The 26,306-nt window shown below is 39.8% G+C and overlaps 1 protein-coding gene across 4 annotated transcripts in view; it reads left to right on the plus strand.

Moving 5' to 3' along the window:
* The window catches only part of MICAL3 (microtubule associated monooxygenase, calponin and LIM domain containing 3), a 110,748-nt gene that overhangs the window by 43,008 nt on the left and 41,434 nt on the right, over positions 1–26,306 (plus strand). For all 4 annotated transcript variants that reach the window (XM_074168100.1, XM_074168101.1, XM_074168102.1 and 1 more), the window contains 3 exons: positions 17,940–18,135; positions 22,354–22,598; positions 23,721–23,810. In XM_074168100.1, the coding sequence (XP_074024201.1) occupies positions 17,940–18,135; positions 22,354–22,598; positions 23,721–23,810 (531 nt within the window). The remainder of the gene's footprint in view (positions 1–17,939; positions 18,136–22,353; positions 22,599–23,720; positions 23,811–26,306) is intronic.

Raw genomic sequence — 26,306 nt, forward strand, 5'->3', positions numbered from 1 at the left:
ACTGGATAGACTTAAAATTGCTTTCCCTGAAAGTGAAGAGATTTTTTTACTTTATTTTTTTTTAAAGCTGGAACATATTCTTTAAGATGGATGGAAAAAATATTTATTGGAGCATAATAGGGCATCTGATGTGAGAATAAGGTAGTTTATGGAGTGAAGCTATTGGTGATGAGAAGCGGAAGAAGGAGAGTTTAGCTATATATATCAATTAGTTTATCAAAGCAATTGCTGGCAGAAAGTCTCCTTCCTCTGATGTAGTCCTTTCAACTGATTGAATTTAATTACTCATTTTCATAAATGAGTATTCAGTAAATAGCATCTAAGTGAACACTAAGCAGAGCAAGCAATAGGCCATGGTTTGCTAGAAACTTCTATAAATCAACTATAAATCAGATGTTTCCATCTTTCCTTATGTAGTGGTGGCACAATCCTGTAGCAGAACTGCAGTATTTCCAGAAGAGTGAAACAGAACAGACACCATTTTATCAAATGACACAACTTGAAACCTAGGGCTCCTTCTGTTTGCTTTCTAGTTCTCTGAAGCAGTGTGCAACTGTAGCATCATTTTTAAAGCTTTTGGACCTTTTAAAGCTTTGCTTCTTGCAGTGCCCAGAGCACATCAGAACATACTCAGCTTAGCTGGATCAAGCTAGGTCATCTTTAAGGCAGTGTGTTGTGGTGCATTCTTGTGTGTGCATGACAGAAGTGCATTTAATGGTGGAAGAGTGAGCAGTGCCTCTGCCGTTCTCCCCCTTTCTGCTAGAAAAATGCCACTAGTGGCTGAGATTTTGTTGGTTTGTTTTTTGGGTTTTTTTTGAATTAAGTTCCAAGTATATCTTAAAACTACTGGCTTAACAATGGTTAAGGATCAGGAGAAAGCTAAATGCAACGTGCTTTAAAAGCAAGCTACAGTGTTAAAGGCAGGTCAGTTTTCTCTTAGTTTAACAGTCATGTCCTGTGGGTACTTCCTACATTTAGCTCCTGCTCTTGCTGGGTAGGTAGGTCAGGAAATCTGTGATGTGTTTACAGTTACATATGGCTTGAAAAAAAACCAAACCAAACTCTTTTGAATTACCAAGCTTGATAATACAGTGGAAGAATAGGATATTATTCCTGAATAATCAAAAGGAGTCTATAAGATTGCATCTCAGTATTAACTCCTGACTTTGAACTGTGTATACGCTTTCTTGCAATTCATTAAATTGTCTGTTTAAGAGACTATAGACATCCTGCTTTCACCGTAGAGTCGACAAATACCTCGAGCAAAATCCTGTCTGAAACGAACATAGAGGCAGAGCTCTGTTTCCAAGGCTCCGCTTCCCCTATCTGTTAGACTCATCTAACACAGGTCATACGCCTCAACATGCTTGACCTCCCTTAAGGCAAGTGCCACCAAATGAAATTTGGCAATAGCAATTTCAGACCCTGAGGTCTGGGCCAGTCCTCAGTAGTAAGGTAAATCCTGATGTGGAGTGTAAGTTGCCTCTAAAATGATTCAGTGAAAAATTAAGAAAGTGTGAAATGCACAGGTTCGATATATGATGGAGATGTAAAGATAGTTTAGAACATAAAAGGAAGGTGTACAGCAGAAACATCAATTAAAGAGTATACAAGACAAGAAACCCGCTGTTCTTAAATTTCATACCTTTGAGTTAAATTCAGCAAAGTGCTTGTTCGGTGAGCTTCGTGGTGACTCGTGCAAGGCCTGCTTTTTAGTTGCCATGGAATCCCAAATGGAGGTGAATTGCATGGGTTCTCCCCCTACACTCACTGCCTCTTTTTCTATGCCACCAAACGTGTCCTCATCTTTTTTAGCCAGTTTAATGCTTAAAATGTATTCAACCATAAAATAACATTCAGAAGGTTTGGTCAGCTGAGGTAAGATTGGTCACAACAAGCGCTTGTGATGTGTTACTAACCTGATTGGCATGTATTAACTTGCTAAAGATGTCAGTCCCTCACTGGGTGGCCGCAGTTGTAGCTGGCATTTAATATATTTAGTCTGTCCCTTGTACTGTAACAACGATAGTTGCAGGGCACAACCTGTGATAAGCAAGTTGAGGTTTTTTTAGCAGTCAGCTAGAATCACCTGTCTTGCAAAGGTTTTGCCTGGTTTGTCGGAGAGCCTGCGTGGCATCTTACGTGGTGGTTACAAGGGAAGTTCCCAGGGAGGTCATGGTCAAACTAACTCTTGCAATATAGTTCAACCCTTCACTTTGGGAAGTGGCAACAAGCTTTTGAGTGATGGATGCCATTCTCTCCAGGGAAGGGAAGTTGGGGAAAGCTGTTACTGTGCTTTTGGTCCTGCTGAACTGTGGCATGCTTGTCGTAGATTCTGTAACCTTTCTCTGTACCCTGTCTGCCAGTTTTTCCTCTATCTTCTGCATTTGCCTTTGTGCCAAAATTGCTGCTATTGCCAAGAGAAAAGAAACAACAACTTTGCCTTTCAGCTGTCTGTCCCTATGATAATCTGTAACTGCTGTGTCTTGAATTTTTTTGAATATTATTTACAGTACTTTATATGGTTTTAATGTTCTTTTAATGCCAATGCTGTTTTTCTGTTTGTTCTAAAGGTCTGTAAGAACGTATTTCTGAACTTTCAGCTCTTTCTTGACAGATGGACTTGGAACAGTCTTTACCCCTATCAGGTTTATGAGAATGCTCCTTGGGGTGTCTTTAGCCAGTGGTGTTTTGTTTTAAGATGTTTCCCATTTCAGGCTTGTGTTCTCACAGCAATGTGTTTCTGTCCCTATCGGCAATAGGGAGTTTGTAAAGGAAAGACCTGCCAGGGAAACTCATACTTCAAAACGTACAGCAATAAAAGGCAAGGCATGAGATCTTTGCAATAGTTACTTGCCCTGTGAAAGATTTAAGAAGCCAAATATAAGCCATTGTATGCAAAAGTGAAAAATGCAATATAAAGTAGAGGCACTAGGTCTTCTGCTTTTTAAAATCACTAAAAGATATAGTGTATATGATATAGGTATGCAATATGAAAAGTTAAAAATCCTCCTATGGATGTGCCTTAAGTGTTTTCAGGGAGCAATGTTCTGAGAAGACAGAGAGTAGACACAGGCTTCACAGTAGACTCTGAAACAAGTAATCTGTTGTACATAGCAAGCAAAGCTGGACTTTACATGAGGAAGTTCTTTTGCTACTTGAAAAGCTGAAGAAGGGTGGCTGCTTCCTCTAAATGGCATGCCCTTCAAATAAATTATCTGGGCCACATTTTCAAAAGGATCTTAACTATCTGTACAATTTAAAGGAATCTTTATGAATGTATTCAATATTACTTGCACGCAATTTTTCTTCTGTGTCTAATGAAGTGCAAATACATTTTATATGTATTTGTGTAATTAAATAAGCTTCTTGTTCATAAACATTGCCTCTTTACAGTTCTGCATACGTTGAACATGCCTTACTTGTGACTGATTCAGCTCGAAGCAATACCATTTGCTTGTGCAAACAAATATACCTTCATGAAATCCTCCACTTGCTTGCTGCTTTTCGTTATTATTCACATCTGATTTTTGATCTTCTTTTAATTTGGTATGTTTTCAACATTAAATTACAGAAGATAGCAGGAAACTAATTCTGTGACATCATGTTCTGTTTGTGGTGCCTTCATTTTAAACCACTGAACTGTGCATTTACAAACACATCCGTATCCCACCCTCCCACCCCACACCCCCCAAAAGAGCAAAAAAGAAGTGCATCCATATAGCAGGGTGCACCACCAAATTGGAAAGAAAGATAATTCCTCTACTACTGTGCCTTGAATGTTGTCTGTTGTTTGGAGGAGCCGTGGTGGTGTGTTTTGCGGGACATGGCACATGATACTGAACTCTTTTATGGGGTTTCATACAACGCCAAAGAGATCTGATGCAAGGTTTATTTCTCTCTGCTGGAACATTTAAAATATAAACTGAAGAACCAGACCCTGTATTTTTGGAAGCAGAGGAGAGTGTGTGGGTTGCCCGATTAGGACCAAGGTTCAGTGCCTAGTGAATCATCGCTTAATAGCAAGCCAGGAATTTCTGTTAGGATAAAGTGCTTGACTGTTCCCAGTCCATCATGTTCCTTGTCAGTGTTCTTATCAGGATTTGGGCGGCTTTGGCGTAAAGGAAAGGAGAATGCTAAAGGACCAGCAATTTGAAGCCCAGAAAATTTGGAAAGGCAAAGGCATAATGGAAAGGTTATTTGTTCTAAAGAGCAGAGAGGCAGCTGACCTGATAGACTTCCACTGAAAAATCCTGAAAACAGTTTTGGGGAGTGAGGAAGGATATACAAAATAGCAGTGTGCTCAGTTTGTGCTCATGGCTGGATCCTGCTAAGAACACTTTCTCTTGGGAGTAACTGGGCTCCCTGTTCCACCTTTCTCTCTGGCTTTCAAACCTGTGGATTTGTGGCACTGGAATATTTGTTTATTGTTTGTATGTGTATATTCTGAAGGGTGATATGAATTTTTCTGGGCACTTTAAGAGCTTCACTGAATGTTTGTGTGTCTTAGAAAAATAGTATCAAGTTTGTGTGAAGGAGCTGGGTTTTTTTTAAATTGCAGAATTAAATAAAATGTCTGGGTTTTTTTGAAAAGTGGAATCTGCAAAATGACCATTTTGACATTGTTTCCCTCAGAGAAAAGGAGGGGAGTGTGCATAAAATAAGCTTGGTGACAGATAATGTTCAAGTGAGATGATTAGTGCTCAGAAAGGCTTCATGTCTCCATTGTATAGCCTCTTTGAAGATTTTGATTTATGCAGTTGTTTTTAACCTTGTTTTTGTTTTGGGTGTGTGTCTCTTTTTAAAATTATGTAACACGTGGTTTTCCTGTTGCTGTGAAATCAAGACATTATTTGTTCAACTGTGTGAAATGTTCAAGGGAATAAATTCCAAACAAACTTCAGGTTTCTGAGTTTTTCTTTGTCATCCCCCTTCTCCCTCCACTGGTTCCAGGTGAGGGATGCTGTGGGGGGATACAGAGCTGGGGGAGAGTGGAATGAATAGATCTGGGAAGCTCTGTGGCACATGCTGTCTGTCACTGCAAAGTACTACTTTTTCAGCTGCTTCTGTATCGTGGTGTGTTTTTTGTTTTGTTTTTGTTTTGTTTTTTTTTTTTAATTTTGCTGGTGTGTTGTGGTTTGCTCGGAGTGCAGGCTGTCCACTGCACAGACACCATGAGGTAACGCTGTAGAAAAGCTGTTAAGGATCCCCATATTAAATATTGTATTCAGATGTGCTTTGGCAAAGCTGGCTTCGGACAGACGCGCTGTCAGTGGTTGCGGCTTCACTGATTTTCATCAATTTGGGAGGTGAATTTGTGTGCCTTGCTGCAGGCCAGAGGTCTTTGTCACATTCCGTAAGCAAGGCGGTGATACCCACGTGTGAGGGGAGAGGAGGAACGAGGGCGAGTGCAAGTCAGCGATTGGGAGCGGGGAAGCGTAGCCTTTGGACATGGTGTGACAGGTAAGGGTGTTGGCAGGATATGGTTCCTATTGTTGGTACAGCAGTGGCAGTGATGATGGGATGTTTTTGGTGTGATGGAAAGGCAGAAAATGAATAAATACAGAGCCTGGTAGCCAAATCCTGTGTCTTACGTTGCGGCTGGACAGTTGTCTTCTCTCATGAGAATGGCCTGTGAGGAAATGACCTCCCTTCCTTAAGACTGTTAAGAGACTATTCTGTAATGTTCTCACTGTGACAAACAGATGGAGCTGGATCATAGTTTCGAGCTGCATTTTCCTATTCTCAAAAACATACTGGATAAGATTAGTCTACATTAGGGACTCATTCTGTGTCTTTTCTCGCCTGCTTCTCATGCTTCCTACTGCACTGTTGGCAACTAAGAGCTTGAATAGCAGATGACTTCTGAGAGTCTAATTGTCTTCTAGACATGTCTTCTCTTGATATGTCTTCTCTTTGGGTTTATTTGGCCAGAGTTGTTATGTTTAAATGTTAGCTCACAGAACTGCAACTGCAAACCAATTCTGTTATATGTAAGAGTTGCTTCTTTGGAGGAAAGTAATCACTTTATGTCTTTGAAATTACCTTTTATTTTTATTTACCATGATCGGTAGTCCTCATTTTGAGGCTAAAATGGGCCTTCAGTTCTGAGAAGGAGCCATCAGGGTTCAGTGCAAAACTGCATGTGCTGGTGCGTGAACTAGAAATGTCATTTTGATGCACCACTAGAACAGCCTCCACTGGTCTGTGTCAGGAAAGCTTGTTATCTTTGCAGCTACAGATATGCTTTTCAAAAATCAAATGTTTGCTTCATGGGGTTCTCTTACTAATGCCTGCAGGAAGAGTTGAGCTCTCTATCCTGCCCCACTGGATGGGAGAAGAGTGCCGCCGGGGAACTCCTTCCATGGCCCCGACACTCTAAAGTCACTTTTTGTTAAAGGCAACCTAGTTTTGTTTGTGAAACTGGGCCTTTTTCAAGCATTTTTCCCTTTGCTGCCACCCTTCCTCCTTGCTCTCGTTCCAAGATAAGATACTTAAAATTATTTACTCTAGAGGAAACTTTATTCTGTAAATAAAACCGCAAGTAACACGCTATGTCAAATATCGTTCTTCTTTAATTTTTGTGCAAATAAAATGACCTGAAAATGAGGAAGAAAAGTAGACAATTTGGCCAGGCCATGGTCTTGCTGAGTGTACGTGCTTCTTTGCTTGTAGTTCTGTAAAAAGAAACAATGATTTTTCTGAATATGCTATCCTGGCACTTATTAGGGTCTCTAACGTTATTTAGGACTTGCAGAATTTGGTGAATAGATTAAATAATTGTCTTCATCTTAAAGAAAATGAGGTATCATGTACTTTTTTTTGCAGTTAACATCCTCAAAAATAAATTATCCACAGAAAATCTTATGTGGCTGCTAACTAACATCCAGCTATTTATCCCAGAACTGAAACTGAAGGACTGAAATTCATTATATAAATAGTAATATATTAAAGACAATCTTTAAAAACAAGGTATAATTATATGTGTAAATCACTTTAAAACTGTGAGGTACTGAGCCATTCACAAATGCACGGCAGTCTGTGGACAATGCGGATGTTTTGTTTCCTTAAAAAACAGATGACTTCCCCTGATGATGGTCCGAATTAGCTTTTACAGGGGTTTGGAAACTTCATTCTGAGATTTGAGCTTTTGGGAGTACTAAGACTTTTTCCACCATGCATCCCAAAACTGCTTGCTTCATCAGATATATTTTGGTAGCATTTTTTCCAAGAGGCACGTTGGCATAGACCATCTCCTTTGCAACACGCATCGCTAGGGTAGTGTAGAAAGCCTGCTTTGTACAAGTTGTTTTACATTTTAGAGGCATTAGGCTGCTTCATCTGATACGGTGAAAGCCAAGTAACTGTTTCATACAGATCTTTTCCTCTAGTGTTCTGTAACAGTGATGAGAAAGTGTGAGGTACTTTTAATAAAATAAAATGAATAAATGTTTGTTCACCTCTACATCAATTAAAACAAGCCAGTGATAGTTTTGCCACCTGCTTGTGATCAGCAGCATAAATATATTAAGATATGTGGTGGTAAGGTATCTTAAAATACAAGGGGAAACAAGGGGAGAAAACCAAACCCAGAAACAATCTGAAGGGAAGGAAATAGATACATCAGAGTCAACATTGAACTTATTCTCCTGCTTCTGTGAAGTGTATTTATGGAGGAAGGTGGAGTAGTGGTTGCTGGGCTGATCCTGGTGATGTAGAGTTTAGCTTAGACTTTCCAAACAAAACTGGGCAGACGGTCTTTAAGGATGAGATGGCACTTCTATGCTCTGTTTAGTTGCTTACATCTTCTCTCAAAAATGTATGTTTAGTCTGACATTTCTCGTGTTTGCTGTCATCCCAGAAGGCTGTGTTTTCTTTTTTAGGAAAATTTCATAACTGTCCTTTCTGCTGTTATAGAAGTTTATCTGATGGCTTGCGGGTAGAAGTGTTTAAAAATAGGACTTTTTTGCCCAAGAGATGTTTCAAATACTTTCAAGCTTGAGTAACTCTGTGATTTAAAACATCAGAACTGATGCGTTAGTTATCTTTAATCAGCGTTTTGGAAGCTTTCTTTTTGGAACTGGGGCAGATTTTGAATCTACCTAGCTATATACCTAAATTTTCTTAGTTTCAGAAAAATTCCTACTAAGGTGGGAAGCTCTGGGTTGCTTGAAATATTCAGTTGCTTTAGAAGTTATACAAGAGCATGTGGGATAAATGTACATAATAGGAAGTATGCAACAGAACGAGGGAGCAGGTGTTGATGCTTTTTGGAGTACACGGAGCTTTGACTTAGGGCAAGTATTCCCCAGTATATTTTCTTGTAACTGCCAGCCTCAGATTGCAGCCTGTTCCGTTTGCAGCACTTCATAATCTTGACACAAACGATAGAAATTGAGTAAGGATTTGGTTAGTATCTAAATGTATTCTGAGATCCAGTAATTATGGAAATCTGTAGTACATTACAACAGAAGAGATAGTGGTTATTAGCTCAGCAGTTGAAAGAAAGTATCCATTTGAAAGCTATTGTTTTAAACCTGATCACAATTTGAACAGGAAACTGAAAACATTTGATATTTCACACTTTTTCATTATGTATAATAAAATTTCTAGTTCCTGATTGGTTGTTCTTTAATGATCAAAACATCATACAGTGTCCAAGGTTGAACTGGAAATACCAGTTTCTATAAAAAGTAGGCAATAACTGTATTGATAGATTTCCCTGCTACTTTTAGATGGAAATGTCCTTGGTTCAGCATTGTTTTATTTGCACAGTGGGAATCACATGTCTGATCCCTCCTGGTGTAATAAGAGGTTCCGGAGGGTTGCTACATACGAGTGGCAAGAAATAGATGCCACAATGAATAAATTATATGAAGTCTTAGGTAGTAGAAAAGATAGAAGAGGCTTTCTGTCTAACAACATAAAAAGGGTTTGTCTTTGGATTATAATTCTACAATCACTCTTAAATGTTAATTTTCAAGTTACTTCGAGTGTTTAAAGGGGAAAGCCTCATGAGCCAAAGTTGTGGTGATTTTAAAATCTAGTGTGGCCTTTCTTGCCTTTCCTTTTTTTCCCCACTAGTCCCTGGATGTGTCTCATCCCAGGTGGTTCTTTGAGGTAACATACCTTTAATAGCTTCCAGGACAAAATTTACGCCTGCATAGTAATGTGATCTTTAGCCAGATTATCCTTTAGTGCTCTTCAGCCTTCCCACACTCAGCTTCTTTCAGGAAATGGTAATGAGGCCAGGCAACATATGATAGAGCTGATCAAAATACTGGAGGGGGCTCAGACAACTTAGATGCTACCAACAAAATGGAAAATGATAGGATGATTTACCCGTATTCCTGAATAATAAACACACCAATAATTAATTAACTTAATATAAATTGATGTAGGGATTTTATATCTTTAGTGTACTGGAAACCTGTTTGGGCAGCATTAAAAGTTGAAATTTGTACAAATGTTAAAATTTTCTGCCAGAAAAGATGCAATAAGGAGAATCAAGCTTAGCCGTGTTCCCTGGGGCTTGGATTAGGTGACCTAATACCTCCTTTCCCCTGTTTCTTTTCTCCACCCACCAGCTACAACACTGGACTCTTTCCAGGAGTCAAAAATAGCTATATTCCTGGATTATTCTATACCTCTGCTGTAATTAAGGCAGCTTTTCTGTATTGTTAAACCATATACTGAGCTTTAAACTTTCATTACTACTACTTCATACATCTACATATGAAGAACACCATCTATTTCTCAAACATAACTTTATACTATAAAGTTGCAGGTGAATTTTGATTTGTTTGTGGTAAGTATAAATTAGAGATGACCTTGAAATAAAACTAGTTAATTATATTCACTTCTGGTTGCTTCCACTAAAAACACAGATAGGTCAGATCAATTAAATTGGCAGCTGTTTCAAGGCTTTGCCCTACTGATGTTGTAGGAAGCAATGTTTTGTTGGTGTCTGTTTTGACATTTCTAATAGTCTGTTTTAACCAAAATAGTGTGGAGGTGGGGGAAAACATTGCAGCATCCATAAGATAAACATATAAGTTACTAGTTTCATTCAGTAGTCAGTCCAATTCAATTTCATAACTATGAAGAAGAAGGGGCTACCACAATTACTGACAGTATCTGAGATATGAAGAACTTAATTCCAGCTGGAGGTTGTGGAATGTGTGGAGGAGGACTTACGTCTTCATATCTTTGTTTCTGGGGTATCTGTTTCAGGGTCCCTTGTCTATTTTAGCTGTCATTTATTCCTATGCACATTATAATTGTTTGGGGAGGTCTTGGGGGCCCCTCTATTCCCCATTGCTTAGGGAACCAGTAGATACCAACAGGAATCTCAGTGATTTTTATTTCATGTGCTGTGCGCTAATGAATTGTGTAATGCCATAAAACTTCTTGCTCAGCACTGGAAGTAGTGCTGCGTCTTTAATAGCTCTCTGCTGGGTAATTCTGCATCAGAGAATATTTAGACAAAACACCTTTCTGTCTGTACAGCTTAATCTTCCCATTTCTCTGTTTAGGTCCCTGATTTACTAGGAAGAATTGCTTGACTGACAGTTTGAGGATTGAGCTTTGATGTGGTAATAGATACCTTGAGCATGTTGGTTGCTCAGTGGCAAAAGCCTTTTTCTTCTGGTAGGCTAGAAAAAGCTGCTGTTCTGCTCTGTGTCTGCTTCTTGGTTCCCTAGATTTTAAATGTCAGTTTAAGTACAGTTGTATTGATCCAAGTCCAACCTGCAAAAGACAGTTTGCATGTGTACAATTCCCATAAGAAACTCCCAAGAGCTTTGACTCAGTAGAGCATATCTTCTAGAAAGCTTAGTTACTATTCATCATTATGATTGATAAGTGTGCATTACAGAGAATTTCATTAGGGCTATCTTCAAATTTGAACTTATTTTGAATTCTGTGCATAGACGCTCTGGATATCTTGCTTATGAGTAGGCTTTGGTTTTCTTATCATACTGTTCTCTTTGAATTCAGGGCTTCTATTTTTAGCAGAAGGAGTTATGGATCAAACTAGAAACGCAGACATCCGAAAATTTAAGGTTTGATGGCTTCTCAATACAGCTGAGTAATTCAGGCTCCCTGAGGGCTTGGGAATAGCCTAGGATAGTAAAAGAGAAAGTTGAGGCATTATATCAAAATAACATTGACATTTGATGACTATTAAGTGTTTACATTTGTATAAATGCATTCTTGTTTCTATTTGAGCAGGTCTTATGTTATCCCTTTTGGCTTTGAGGATGTGCTTATCAAAATTCAGGAGATCCTCCCAGGATGTGTGCAGTTCAGCAGTATGTGATATGAGGCTGTGCGAACAAGCAGTGACAAGAACTCACCAGACCTGCTGGGCTCTTTCCAGTGGTTTCCTAGAGACTTTTTTTTTAAAGAGAAGATAAATTTTAAAGGGTGGATTAATCTAGATTTAAAACCTCAAACTTATTCCTAACCCTTAAAAAATTCATTCCATTTAACACACTTTTGCAGGCCAGTTTAGAGTTGCCATCTACATTTTCTTATATATCTCTTACTCTGCAGTACAAAAATTGTTGACAGTGGCTAGATACTGATTTGGGAGAGGAGTAAGGAAAGGATTTCTGGCTACATCTGTCAGAAGAATCTCAGAAGTAATCAGTTCCACTTATTTAAATGGAATGTCTTAATTGGCTTACTGTTTCAATATGTGCAGCATCCAACAATGGGCCTTGGTACTAAGATTTCTTTATTTTTTTGCACACACTGTGCTGAGCACAGCGAGCATCTCGTAGGAGGTGCAGTTTCTCAACCTGCTCATGTAAGACATGTAATCATTACGCTTAAAATCTGTCATATTTTAGTCCCTTTCTTACTTCAAAGTGTTTTGTCTTGACTTAAAATGCAGTTGAGGGTGAAGGGCTTGGAGCTGGGCATTCTGGATCCCGTTTCTGGAACTGCCTCTAGTCTGTTGTGAGACTGCCTTTCTGGTATTTAATCTCTGTGTCTGAACTTGTGCAATGCCTCTACAGTACTTACCTACTTCCAAAATCGGTTTGTTTTAATATGCTAATACTTGTAAAGCAGTATGAGGCCCATGGATGAGAAGTGGAGTTGGAATACAAAGAGGCAGTTAATGGAATTGAAGTGGGTGAGGGCGAAACTTCTGGGAAAAAAAATGAAACTCAATCTGACATTAACACAGATGAAAAATGAGAAGCCTAAAAATGCTGTTGGATCTTGTTTGCTGCCTTCTCTATACCTCGGTGATAATGCTTGCTGAACTGCAAGCACACTTCAGAAACCTTACCCCAAAAGAAATTAAAGGCAATGGAATCTGAGGACTTTGAGCATTTCTGACTCAGAGCTCAGTGCATTGCTTTTAAACTCCCACAGAAAAGTTCCCATTTTCCATCTCTGTACTTCCTCATGTGCAATATGCTGCTGTTCTTATAGTTGTTGTTTTAACTGACATAGTTGTGTTCTCAAACAACTGTGTGGATGTAGAAGTAGATGAAGAATTTGGAAAAGATGAGTGAAAAAAACCCAGGTACAGTGTTTCACGTTATCATAAAAGCACAAGATTTGAGAAATCCAGAATGAAGATTTTCCTGAGAAATGTGTTAATTCCTTCCCCCTTTTGCACGTGTTTCTGTATTTGAATTTCTGTAACTCCCCAAGGGCACAGCTGAGTCTTTGCAAAATACCAAACCTACACTTCACAAGAGATGACATTTAACTTAGAGAGCTTTCAATCTCAACAGATTTGACTAAGAAAAGGAAGTCTAGAGGTACTGCATGATTAATGAGAAATAAATTCTAGTAAAATAGGCAGGTAGTTTCCCTTTGGGAAGAATTCACTGTTCTCAGATTCCCAGTTTTCTCCTGCATCTTCAGCGAGTATTACGTGAGGGAGTAACCTTGGCAAGGTTTCATCTAGCTCATGAGAATAATCTGTAGATTTTACAGAACAAGGTGGTACTGGGGGAAAATTGAGATGGGATCCTCTCTCGAGGAGCTTTTCAAGCCTTCCAGTACTTGCCAAGGTTGCTGGAAAAGGACACGTTCATGCAGGCAAGGAGTGGTTCATGGTAGGAATGTTATCTCCGATCGAACAATTTTCTTTACAGGAGGCAGGCTGTGTCAAGGCTGAGATAAATAAAGGACTCTGGCAGCTTTCATGCAACAGCTAAGCGGCCTGTCCTGTTAGGGAAAACAGTTCCCTTTAGATGATAAATGTAATGTCCGTGGCCCACTGACTCTTCCAAACTAAAGAATCAGATTTGAAAACGTCTCCTATTTTGGATGTTGTTTGTGGATTTTTAACTGATCAGTTGATTACATGAGAAGCTGCTCTTGGCTTTCAGGTAGCTCCTGTCTCTGTTTAATAATATAGGTTGTTTTTTTTTCCTAGCACGTGCAGCCTCATCAGCCCCTTTTCTCCCAGTTGCGACTGGTTGCAGACTTTTGGCTCTGTGGGCCTGGATGCACTGACAAGGTGAAATGTCAGCTAATGGATGATGAGTGCACTCTGCAGCTATCTCCCACCAGCAAGATACAAAACAGTCTGGGGAATACAGTGTAATGATTTGAGAGAAGTATCTTTCCCTTCCAGAGGAAAGTTAAAAAATAAGCTTTAGTTTCTACAAGAACTGCACTGGAATAGACCTTGCCTATGCATATAGCACCATATATATATATGGAGGAAATGAGGGTGGGAAAGCTTCAAATTTCCTTATCCCTATTTATAGTTTCTTATTGTAGCTTCAAATGAATTGGTGTGAACTTTATAACATAATGTGAGCAAATTGTTCATCATCTTGTCATGTTAATGATACCTGTATCTCACACTTAACTTTCATCTTTTAAGTAGGTTTGTGAACTCCTTTTCCTTCTGGTAGTTGATGGCTTTGTGGTGCAGAAAGTTGGCTATTGGTAGCCTTTCTCCTGTTTCACGTTAGGTAACAAGTTTGACAGTGGCTTTGGAGGTAGCCAAATAAGTCTTCATGGAACTTTTTATAAATGAAATCAGTACACCAAGTAGACCAAATGGTCCATATAAAGCAAACTCCTAGAAAGCCCTCGCTGAAGGTGGTAATCAGTTGAGTTTCTGTATCATGTTCTCTGTAGAGCTGTTTTCTTTGCAAAGGGAAGTGGAGGGCTGTGACCAATCCCACGTCTTAACTATAGAGATATATAAATTAATCAGCAAAAGTGCTGGAAATGTCCTTCCTACTTCTTTGAGATTTTTGATGCATGGAGTGCTTGTCAAGCTCACAGGACCTCTTAGCTTGACCACATCCTTTTGCATTAAAGTTTAGGCAGATTTTCCATCTTTCCAGTTTAACACAGTTGCTGTGAGTCGCTCCCACTTATAGTTGTGCTGTGATAGAATTGCTTTGATTCTCTAGGTACTAGTTATACTGGGTCTTCATAATGAGAAGGGCAATGATGATTTGTATTTTGAATAATCTGAAAGATCATATACGTTCACAAAATGCATATAAACAGATGTCAGCTTGATTTTCAGTCCTCTTTTACCTTAGAGTGATTGCTGCCAGCCTTTCCCCAATACATGTACTGCAGCATTGAAACATGCATTTATTTTTTTTTTAATACCCCATTAGTTTCAATTAATTATATGGGAATGGTTTTATATTTCTTTTTTTGTCTTACTTTGAAAAGGCTGACACCCCACCCCACCCCCACCCCCCCCAAGAGTGTTAGAAAACGAGAGAAGTGAAATGATGTCAGATGGATAAAAAGTTCTTGTTCTTTTATTTGTCAGCCTTTGCTGCCTGTCACCCTTTTCACCCTTTGCAGCTATGTTGGGGTATGCATCAGAAGAAAACAAGTTAAAAAAAACTTGGGAAAAGATACTGCTGTTGAAGTAGCTGAGCCTAGCTGATGGCTCTGTTGTGTATAAAGAGTTCCAAGTAGAAAACCTCTTGTTTTATGATGATTTTAGTATATCCCTTCTTTGTTTTCCCTCACCTTGGTGTTCTTGCGTTACCCGGGGTCCTTTGTTTTTTCGCTATCGGCCAGAAGTGGCAGAGCAATATTCCAGGTCAGTTCCCCTGTTACCGTGAACTCAGGGTTGGGGAATGTAACACAGATTACGAAAATAGATTTGGCTGAGGTGGTATCACCATCTAGAGAGAGAGAATGAAATGAAATGTGAATCCCAGCTGAAAAGACAGTCCGGTTCCACTAAACTTTGAAAATACTAACACAACGTAAGGCTTAGCAGCAGGAAATGGTAGAGACCGCAGTATCCCTGGAAATGCAAGGTAATGTTCCCGCCTGCCACCTGAGCAAGCTTCTGTGGTTTATACAATAAAAAAAGCCCTGTAGTTCCAGCCGAGGGTGCAGCTGCCACTTGTCCACATCACAGAAGGGTTCAATAACACTAAAGAAGAGAGAAAAACACTCCTGGCAGTTGTCTTTATGAGATTTTATCTTTTTGGAGAGGGGTTGGAAAAGAATGCCACTAATTATGGCAAGGCCTGTGTAATTTTGTGTGAAAGACTAAGATGGTACTGAGTGAGTAATTGCCCTGAAAAAAAGGCTGTTAGGAATAAACTGAGTGACTACAAAGGATGGCGAAAGAAAACAAAAACTGTCTTGGAGGTCAAACCATGTGAGGATAAAGTAAACGTTGCCAAAGCTCATGCTGGGTTAGACCTTGCAAAAGAAAGGAAAACAAACAGCTGTATTCCTTAAGCATGTGAGTAAAAGCAAGGTAAGGGAAAGCAGAAGTGGGTCCACAGTGAAGACGGGGCTGACATAAAAAGCAATTTCAGGTACAGTCAGGCAATCAAATGAATGCTTGGCCTCCAGTTTCAGTTGGGACAATGGCATTGGACATGGAAGCAAAAGAAGTCAGTGTGTAGCAAGACTTGGACATGGAAATTAACCAAATGAAGCTTGAAGCAAAATTAAAATATTACTGTACTGAGTGGAAATAAAATTGAACCAAATAGTCTTTGTCTCAGAAGAGTGGAAGAATTGTACAATGGAATTGTGAGCTTTGTGGTAACGTGTTGTGATTAAATCAAGCTATCCTGATGTACCTTGAATATCTAATTCAGGGTAATGTGACCATTGGGTGACAGAAGTATGACCTACAGATAAACAATTTAAAATAAAAGAAAAAAAAGAAAAGTTATCTGAACAAGTACATGTCAGTTAATCTAAACAGTAGATAAAACACCTTCCTTGAAGGAATAACTAAGGACTCCTAGTTCTGCAAGTGAAGTCCTTTGACCTTATGAAGGTAAGTGGTATAAAATGTGACATGGATTCACCAAACACTGCGCCAGACTAGCTTGACAGCTTTTCTCGACGAAGTAACTGATTACCTCTGTAAGGGAAATGTATTGCATTTGAAGAGTCTGGACTTCAGTAAAGCAGCTGAAGGCTGCCACATGGAAATAATTCTTTAAACAGGATAAAATGAGGGAGTAGTGTCAAGCAGCTAAGAAGCTGGCTTAAGTCAGAGATTAAAGATTTTATTGAAAAAGGAAATAATGGGGTTGGATGTCACCTACAAACTGTGGAATTTCACAAAAAAATATCTGGGGACTGAGCTTTGTAATAACTTCACAAAGGTTACTGGTAAAAAAAGGAAAAAGTCTGCTAATGAAATTCATCGCTGAGGCAACATTTCAAACTCTCATCAATGCAGAGGAGGATAGGCATGTCATACACTAAGAACCGCAAAATGTCGCAGACTGTAACATTAAAAATAGAAATGTAATAGTAGAAAGTAGCAGGTCATGCACTAAGAAAGTGTTGGAAATTTTGGCTACCAACAAGGTGCTTATCAGTTGAAAGCGAAGAAGAAGAAAGATCTGAATATCAGTCAGTAAATAAAAGCCACCGGTATTAAGTGGCGTATAAATAGGCAAGTGTGTTCTCAGCGTGTATCAGATGAGAGATTTCTGGCAGGGTTGTATGATATGCTGGTAAGGCCTCATCTGGAAAGCAGTGTTCAATTCTAATCACGTAGGTTCTGGAAAGATTAATCCAAACTGGGACAGGTGCAGAGACCTAGGGGATGATCAGCACACTGAAGAGCTTATCTCATGAGAGGAAGGCTTGGCTTGTTTAGCAAAGCAAAACAGGAGCTAGGAAAGATTGGGCTCTGTAAATAGGAAGGTGGGTAAGGGTAAAACAGTGGCATGGCATTTAAGGTAAAATACTAAAATTTCAAGAAGAAATGAATGAATGCAGGTTAGAATTTAATTCACTGAGCGCCACAGTGAATGAAGCTCCTGCATAATTTTCTCCAACTGCCTGATTCATACGTCCTTGCAATTTTCTGGGATTCAAGACATTTGTGCTTGCAAACGTCTTTCTTAGACTTTTCCCTGCGGTTCATTTCATCACAAACTCTAATTAAAATGCAAATTAACTGAAGTCTATAAAAAGTTTTAAAACTTGCTCCAGGTGGGCCTTTTTCATTCCCTTCCTTCCCCATCTTTAAGTAGTAGTAATATTTATTTTTGCTCCCTGACTCTGTAAACCTACCTTGACTGGTAAAAATTTTAACATTGTGGAGCAGGATTGCCCCATAGCATTCCTGTGTTTTTCTCATAGAATATATGCAGTCTGTGGTCAGGCCTTCCCCAGTAGTTATTAAATAGGCTTCATTGCAGCTCTTGTTTTTGCAGCTAAAATGTCCCTGTTTCCTCTCTCAACTAGGACATTTAACATTCTTTTTAGCATCTATTAGCCAAAACCACTAAGATTCCCTTTTGCAGTCTGGCTCCACAGCAGGTTCTGCCAGTAGTGGCGAACAGGATAATGACATAAGGTATTCTCTCGCTTTATTTACCTCCCTCTGCCTCATGCCCTTTTTCTCCCTATTGCTCAATTTCCTTAAAAAAAAAAAATACAGTTTGGACTGTTGCATTTATTGTTTATTCACTGGCTTATTTCTTTAGGTTCTAATGTAAATGGGCTGGAAGAGCCCAGCCTTGCTAAGCGGCTGCGTGGCACACCTGAGCGGATTGAGCTGGAGAACTATCGACTGTCACTGCAGCGGGAAGAAGAACTGGAAGAGGTTCCTGAAGAGACGCTAGCAGAGCATAACCTGAGCAGTGTGTTGGACAAAGGAACAGAAGAGGATGTGCCCAGCAGGTTAGCACACATTGTCCATAAGCTTTTTTTATACCCATCCCAAAAAATTTTGCCTGCTTTTCTCTTAGTTTTTTTTTTTTTTTTAAGCATATTATTTACCAGGTTGCCCTTTCTAAAGTTGTTGAAAACGTTCTGCATGCATACAATACATACATAAAATACACAGGTATTTTATCTTGTAGTTTCTGCCCTTCTAAATAGCTTACCACCATTCTTAGAAGACACCTATAGTACCATAATACCACGAAATTCAGTCCTAAGGTGGAAGGGATTTAAAAATATTTTTTAATTGTATCAAAGACATATGAGTCTTTTGAGCAAACAAAACATGGATTGAAATGGGAGGGGGTTCCAAAGTTAACTTCTCTTCTTTATGTTTTGCATTACAATTCAAAAACACTTTTGGTTTAAAGAGTCAAGTTTTACACACATGTAATCCTGACTGAATGCTGATGCAATGCCTGAGAGAGATTAATTTGAAGCAATAGTTACAGCTGTTGAAAAACATTGTACCTTCACAGATTTCTCCACAAAATGATGTATAAGCACACCAGGATCCAAATATATGCAGGTAGAGCTACTGGAAATAGTTGTTGCAAGAATCATTGAGAGAAAATACTTGATGAAAAATACTTGTGAACTTTATAGTTAATTGCACACTTTTTGAAAGTCTCGATCTCTTTATAGGGTTTCTAATCATTCTGAACATCTCAGGATTACTTGTGGGAGATGCAAACTCTGTTTGCTTCACTCATCCTTCCTTTAGCTCCCTGCTCAGGCCTAGAAATTATATCAACTGTGACAGTAGAGGCATTAATGATGTCGAGGGGTTTTTAGTCCTTTAGGTTTCTAGCTCTTAAACAAACTTTACTAGCATGGAGTATTATTATTATTGGTCTTGATGTCAGTAAATCAGAACACAGTAGGGCCTCTCAGTAAAGGGAAGAAGATTTCCAAAGGAGGAGAAGAGTTAGTTAAAAAAAGTGGAGTTTTGGCATGAAGCTGTTGGCCATCTCCAAGAGGTGTTTTGTGAGATTGTGGAGACTGAGGGCAGTACTCTGTTAGGTTAGCGAGTTTGATTTCCCCTCATAGGGTGCTACATTTAGCTCCCTTTGTCCTGCATGCTTCCATTAACCTGTATTACACTGACTATTTCTGTCTGTAATAGACGGAATCGTATAATTTTGCATGTGAAAAGTAGTGTTTAGTGGGCATCTGACATTCTATGATAGAGAGGAAAGAGAAAATACATCAAGTTCCTAGACAGTTTGACCTGGAAAAATTTCTGTCCTGAAACATGAGAGAGAGGATTCTCTAGGTGATGTAGCTATCAGGTATCCTCTGTTCAGGTCTATCCACTCCCTGATATGTCACAGAAAGCCCCCCAAAAAACAGGGAAAAAGTCGGACCACTTTTTCAGCAACAAAAGGAAAAAAGTTTGACTCCTACGACAAGCCAACCAAAACCCTGATTTGATTATCTTCACTGTCTTGGTGCAGCGCTGCAGGGTTAGGAGCAGGCAGAGGAGATGGGGAACTCTTTGTTCCTTCCGTGTCTTACGGAGCGATGGATTGGGCTTCAAGGTTCAGTGAGATGTTAACTCTAAATCAAGCAGAGGCCATGCATTTTGCTGCACAGCGTCCCATCACGCACACACTTAGGAGCATGGACGCTGCAGATAAAATGTACAGAAAACAGTATTCAAAGTATATTTTTTCAAAAGAGAGTTAATCTTGTTTAAACTTCAATAATGAAAAAAATCATTTAAGCAACCAAACCCTGACTACACAGCTTTTGTGGGGTGGAAAGCCCTTCAGATGCCTTATTCATCCCCTTTAACTTACAGTAACTCCCAGTATGTCGTCTGCAGTTTTGGTATAATAACCCTGTGGCCTTTTGAAGGAGTGTCATGGGAGAGGTTGTGCTGTATGGGTTTATATGGCAAGGGAAGAGAAGAGCTTCATTTCCATAGTTCAGGTTTTGGTTCCTCTCCTCAGCAATAAATCTGTGTAGGTACACCTTTCTAATTAGATATTCAACTACTTATACAAATTCTATGAAGCAACCTATTTGGTCTTTTATTTCTGCTTTATGGGGAGGAAAAAAAAAAAGTTTCAGCTGTTGAATTAATTCCTGTGGCTCAGAGTTGCCATGCCGAAAGGAACGCCCACTATACCAGGCCATCTCGCTGCCGCCTTTCACCTTCTCATTTCTCAGTGTTCAAAGGTCAAACAAAACCCAAGTTATAAATAAAAGCTGAAGAAGGTATAAGTGAGCTATGTGGTAAAGAATTTATGTCGTCAATATTGCATGCGATAAGCCGGCTGGTTGAAGAGCAGCAGCTCGTCCCATTCAGCAATCATGGCAACAGTTTGAGCAGCAGTAAAGCTTATTGACAGCACATGAAAACCCCAGCATGCAGCACCTGTCAGGTTTATTGCCACACCAAAGGGTGGGAAAGTTAATCAGGGAGGATGGGAACATCACTTTTTTGACTCTGTGACAATATCTACGTAAAGCCTTTGGAGTATGCCTTGGTCTCCTGGAATATGCACCAAGTCCATGGCACGCAACAGTGTTTGTATTCAGTATTTAGCATGTGAAAACCAGGCACCCTGTTAAAAATAAGTATGCTGTGAAAAAGTGGGTTGTAATTTGAGCAAAATAATGTTATATATATGCAGAACAGTGAGGAGAATTTAAGAGCCTATGGACAAAAGTACTTGACAATCAGAGCATGAAAAAAGTGTTGTTTTTCTTATTAGCTTTGCTATCAAAAATAGTCTCTCAGACAAGTAGATGAATAAAACTATGTAAATATGATATATTCGTGAAGTGTTAGACTAATTTGAAGTTCAGGTGCAATATAAGAGAAAGAGTGCTGCCATATATCTTTTTTTTTTAAGCTGTCAGTTTGTCACATACTGCAATAACACCTGTGACTGGGAAACATAATCACAGCAACTGTACAAGTTATATTTTATAGACCTGCATGAAATGTAAAGTGCATTATTTTCAACTTGTCGATTTTCCTTCTCGTCTATATGGAATGGGTTCTGCCAAAGGCTGTTAACTACAGCGATAGCTGTCATAAGGCAGCAGCAGAATTAGAATTCCGTTCTCAGATGATTCACCCAGATTTTAACCATTCACAGTTTTCTCCTTCGATCCAGATGAATTTGGGCCTTTAAGATTTATAGGGGAAGCACCCAACTGTTGCTCTAATACATACAATTCTTTTATGATAATGATCTCCTAAGGGAAAAAAAAAAAAGGAAGAAGACCTTTTCACCCTGCGGATATGTTCTCTGAATGTGCTGTAGTTCACGTGCATTTTCCGGTGACAAATGCAGCCGTCTTTCTCCCCAGTACCTCTAGGTAGTCCAGTATGTAAGAGTGAGCTAGATTAAATGTCATTGTACAGGCGGTTACTTTTCTTGCCCCTGCTGCTTATACTGAGGAACTGTTAGAATTAAACAGAGATGTTTACTAAAAAGCGCTAATGATGTACTGTTTTGCATGTTTTAGACTTTGCTGTGAGAATAATAAGCTCATTATTGTAATTATCCTTGCACTGCTTCCTACAGTTTCTTGCCACTGTGTGCACTGTGTACTTAATTGGATATGCGTTATAGTTCTATCTGGAATATAGAAAAGTGAGGAATATTGTAATTTTTTTTCCTCCAGCTTTCCTTAGCTCACGTGCTGTAGCCTTTGGCCTGATAGTTATGTTGTGTGTTTGTTCTACTCCCAAAGCCTTCTGTGGTTCACGCCACCAAGTGCCAAAAACATCTTGGCTATCCAAAATGCCAGTAGTAGCTGCCATTATCGAAAGACGTGACCTTCTACATTCTGACACTGCTAAGAACTCTTGCACCCGTTTCTTCATATCACATTGCTATGGATAAAGTAGTTTCTTTCTGCTCTGTTCAACTGTCACAAACTGTAACAATTAATGCTGCACGAGTATTTGGACTTGGCTTCACAGGCACTTTGCTGCTGCTTCACCTTCTTTAAAAGAAGCAGGGCAAGGACCGTACTGCAGCCCACACATGATGCTGTCACTAAAATGCCTATGAAATACTGAAAGCAGAAAATTAGTATTATGGTTTCCACCGTATGTTTTGGGCTTGTACGTATTGAAACAACTTGTCAGTGATCTAAGACTGATCTAGGAGACGTTAACTAGTTGTTATCTTTTTTTCTAAACCCTTACAGTAGTTCAGAGTCTGAGATGGAGGAGGAAGATGAGGAGGAAGAAGATGAACTACTGCTGCCTCAGCAACCCCCTTCAGATTTGGGTGGTGTGCCATGGAAAGAGGCTGTGCGTATCCATGCCCTCCTGAAGGGAAAGAGTGAAGAAGAGATTGAGGCTGAGGAAAATCATGAGATTGAGGACAAAGAAGATGAGGAGGAGGAGGAAGAGGAAGACGAAGAGGAGGAAGACGAGGAGTCGAGCGAAGGTTAGATTGATTTGTCTTTCCTTTCTGCTAGACAGAAGGGAGAACTGAGTTGAGTATTTGCTATGCAAAATGAGAAAGATTTGCCTTGGAAGACTACTTCTTCTTTCACTTCTTGATTGCTTTGGTTTTTGAGGGAGTCAAGGAAAGCTTTAGGTGGATCATTCTGGATACAGAAGATCTTTGCCCACAGGGCGGTTACAGCACTAGTAGCAACACAATATGCTTCCCATACACCATGCCAACATGTGCAATTCACAGCTTTGTGACGCTGTATTGTTTTATTGTTGTTTTTTATTATTTTGGGGAATTTGATTTGAATGTGCCCTTTGTTCTTTGACAGCAAGAGCTGGAAGCATTGTGAAGGCAGTGTTTTCAGTTTTGCAGAGTGCCTTACTCAGGGGTAGTGCCCTATGACTGTCATTGGGGCATCCCAGAAGAAGCTGCTTGTAGTTCTCCTTAGTTAAAAGATGGCTTTGAGAAATCAGGGAGTTCGGATGGTTCCCATTTTAGCTCTGAGGGATTTCTTTGGAAAATCTTAGGGAAAGACTCCTTCCCCTGTGTTTGTCTCAGTCATCAAAATGCAAAGTTTGTGTTAAGAGTAGATATATTTCCAGTGTTTCACCACCATGCCAAATTTCTCGCTGATCGTGTCTTTGTCTTTGTACTCACATTTCCTTTTTGTGAAGACTAGTAGACTCCAAAGAGCTTCTTTGTAAAAGTCTTTGGCTGCCTAATGCAAGCAGAGGTCCAGTTTTTTGAGTCTTAGTGGCAGTTTTGTTGATGAGCTCAGCAGGCTGCTTGGCTACTTTTTCAATGTAGGAGCTGTATCTCCGTTAAATGAAGTCTGTGGAAGTCAAGACTGTTTTTAAAATATGGTAACATGCATGTTGTGTGTTTAGTCTGCTAAACCATGGTGTTCTTGGACGGACGTTGTTTCATTCAAGCAGTTTTCCTGCTGGACACTTTGAATACAGCGGGAGTACGGGGAGTTGCTGGATTTCCAGACAGTCTCTCTTTCTGATTCTGTCCTTTCTCTTTCTCTCTTTCTCTCTCTCTCCATCGCTTGTGTGTGTACACGCGTGTCTGGTGTTATATATGGATGTGTGGTTCCCTCTGCTGTAGAGGGGGAGTATTGCCCTTGGGAGAGCGAGCTGCAGCAAGGTCTTTGGCTTCAACGTCTCTCAAATGAAGAGGACACGGGTACATTTAAAGGTACCCGTTTACCATCTCCACTTCCATTTCCCCAAAGGAGGGGGGAATGTTTTAAAGAGCAGGTCCCACATGAGAAGTTTCTGTGTTTTATTTAATTGCTTTACCAGCTCCCTAAAAACTGATTTGGTAGCTGTTGTTCTCTTCTTCTCCTGGTCCAAGTGCCATATATCAGGTCTGACATGGCCAGTGGTTTTAAGGAAAAGATAAAGCTGCCAAGTACCTCAGGACATCTAGAATACCTGAATGATTTGCTATTGTAACGTGTGTGACTTGTTCCATACACAGTCTAATTGTACCTGTGCAATGTCAGACACATGGGACACATCAGAAGTACTGCCTTTAGATTGCCTGTGTCAGCAAACTTGCATTTTTTTTGTTGTTGTCCTTTGTTGAGTGCATGTCTGCGGGGAGAGTCTGTGGGGGAAGCTGATCAAGCTGCAGCAATCCCTCAAGATTTTTCACAGTCATATAATGGGCATAAAATTAATCTGACATTCCAGTCCAACTGGTTATGTTATTTTCCATGATGCATTCTCTCGTGGTTTATTTCTGATGGTCCTAATAGCTTGTTAATCCCTTATTCCCTCAATGTGGTTCATTAGAGCCAGAATCCGTAAGAGGAAAATCCGAGTGCCTTCCTGCAGGTAAGAGGGCATATGCAGTTGTCAAACTGCATATTTTGCAGCTTATGGTTGTAACAACTGTAGCTTAGCTTCTGACTACTTCTTTTTTTTTTTTTAAAAAAAAAAAAAAAAGAAAAAAGGAAGAGTTGTTACAATTTTTCCCAATTTAACTTTTCTGATGGTTAAGAATGAGAAGTATTAGTAAGATGGCTGAAGAGCATAACTGAAGAAGTTCCCCCTATATCAGTTGCAAGTGTGCTTTAGATCATACTGCTAAAGAGTTGATTTGCTGGTGGCTTCTCATTCCGTTAAGTTAAACATTGAGATTGCCTGCTCCTTATAAAGTGCTGGTAGGTGCTATGGTCAAACAGGAAGGGAAAGCTACCTTTCCAAATGTTAGTGCAATTAATGTCCAGCTTCCTGCAAGCTTAGCAGGCAGCCTTGAGGGAAGGCTACACCAGGTGTTGACTGAAGTTTTCAAGTATTTAGACCTCGAGGAGACGTTAGGTTTGCCCATTACCCAAGCAGGAGTCCTTCATGGCTGGCTGTGCTGCTATGTATTTACTGGAAAAGATGAGAAAGACCCATGCCCTAATCAGGACAGGCTCAGGCCTCTGTCTAGAGACTTGTGGAGTAACTGAAGGTGTGTATATATTACACTGGTCTAAATCCCAGAGAAATCCATTTTAAAACACGCAGATCATGTGGGACCTGCTCTTTCCGAGCCTTGCTGAGTGACTATATACTTCTCAGCCGTTGCTGGCAAACCTAAACCTTTTAACACAAAATTTTGTGTGGCGGTGCAAATGCTAACTCTACTCATCTTGGGGCCTGCATGCGAGTGCTTTGGTACGGAGTGAGAAGAGCCCAGGTTCCTGTCCCTGCAGGATGTCCAGTAGCTCTGGTAGACCATGCTGTTGTGCTAATTGATACGAAAACTCACCGATGAGGCAACAGAGACATAAAACTGCTAAATACTTGGCTAAATTGTGAATCCCGCTCTGCATTTGAGTTTGTGCGTCTGAACCCTTTCCCCTTTAATAACCATCTGGTAATTTTTGTCCTTCCTGCAGTTCCTTCTGCCTGTTTCTTCTGCAGTTTTAATGCCAAACGTCACACACAGTCAATCCTGAAACAGAAGTCCCAAACACTTTGTCATGTCTGGGGCAAACATGGCCGAGAGAGGAACTTCATTAAAATGAGACAGCAGGAAATAATGAGTGCGACCCCTATATGCTGCTAACATTTCTTATTTCCTTTAAACACTAGTCCACCACATGAAAAACTAATTGCTTTTGAGGTTCTAAACTGCTGAAACAGTGTTTTGTCCTACTCAATGGTAATCCAGCTGCGGTGAAAATTGACTTCCTACAAAGTAAGTGGGCACTTTACTTTTCAGGATGAGTCATTTGCTTTTGGAGATCACTCCTCCACAGGCTGAACACCTGTCCCCTGTAAAATGAGTTATTTTATTATGGGTAAATAAAACCTGAGCTGTAGTCCCATAACAGATAGCGATAGAGACAGGGTCTATGAATATAGTATCTCAGAGTATTTGCTCCCAAGGTGTATATTATGCAGCAGTTAAGCAAGTTGCTTATCCATTGCTTTAAGTGCCCACTGTTCCCTTTGATGCTCTGTAAGTAGCTGAGCTTTGTGTAGGCAGGTAATTGAGGGGTAATGCGATTTCTTTTAAACAAATCCATTTGTGTGACAGGAAGTCCCTTCTGGAGAGGTAGGGAATTGTCCAGTCATAATGAAAATACTGTTATTCTTCAGAAAAAAATTCTACCCTTCAAACAAGTCAATACCAAAGAGCAGGACTAAGCAAAGTAGTGTTTTAAGTGCTAAAGTAAGTGTGTGCCCATGTGTG

This window comes from Numenius arquata, chromosome 2 (genome assembly GCF_964106895.1).
Source record: "Numenius arquata chromosome 2, bNumArq3.hap1.1, whole genome shotgun sequence".
NCBI lineage: Eukaryota > Metazoa > Chordata > Aves > Charadriiformes > Scolopacidae > Numenius > Numenius arquata.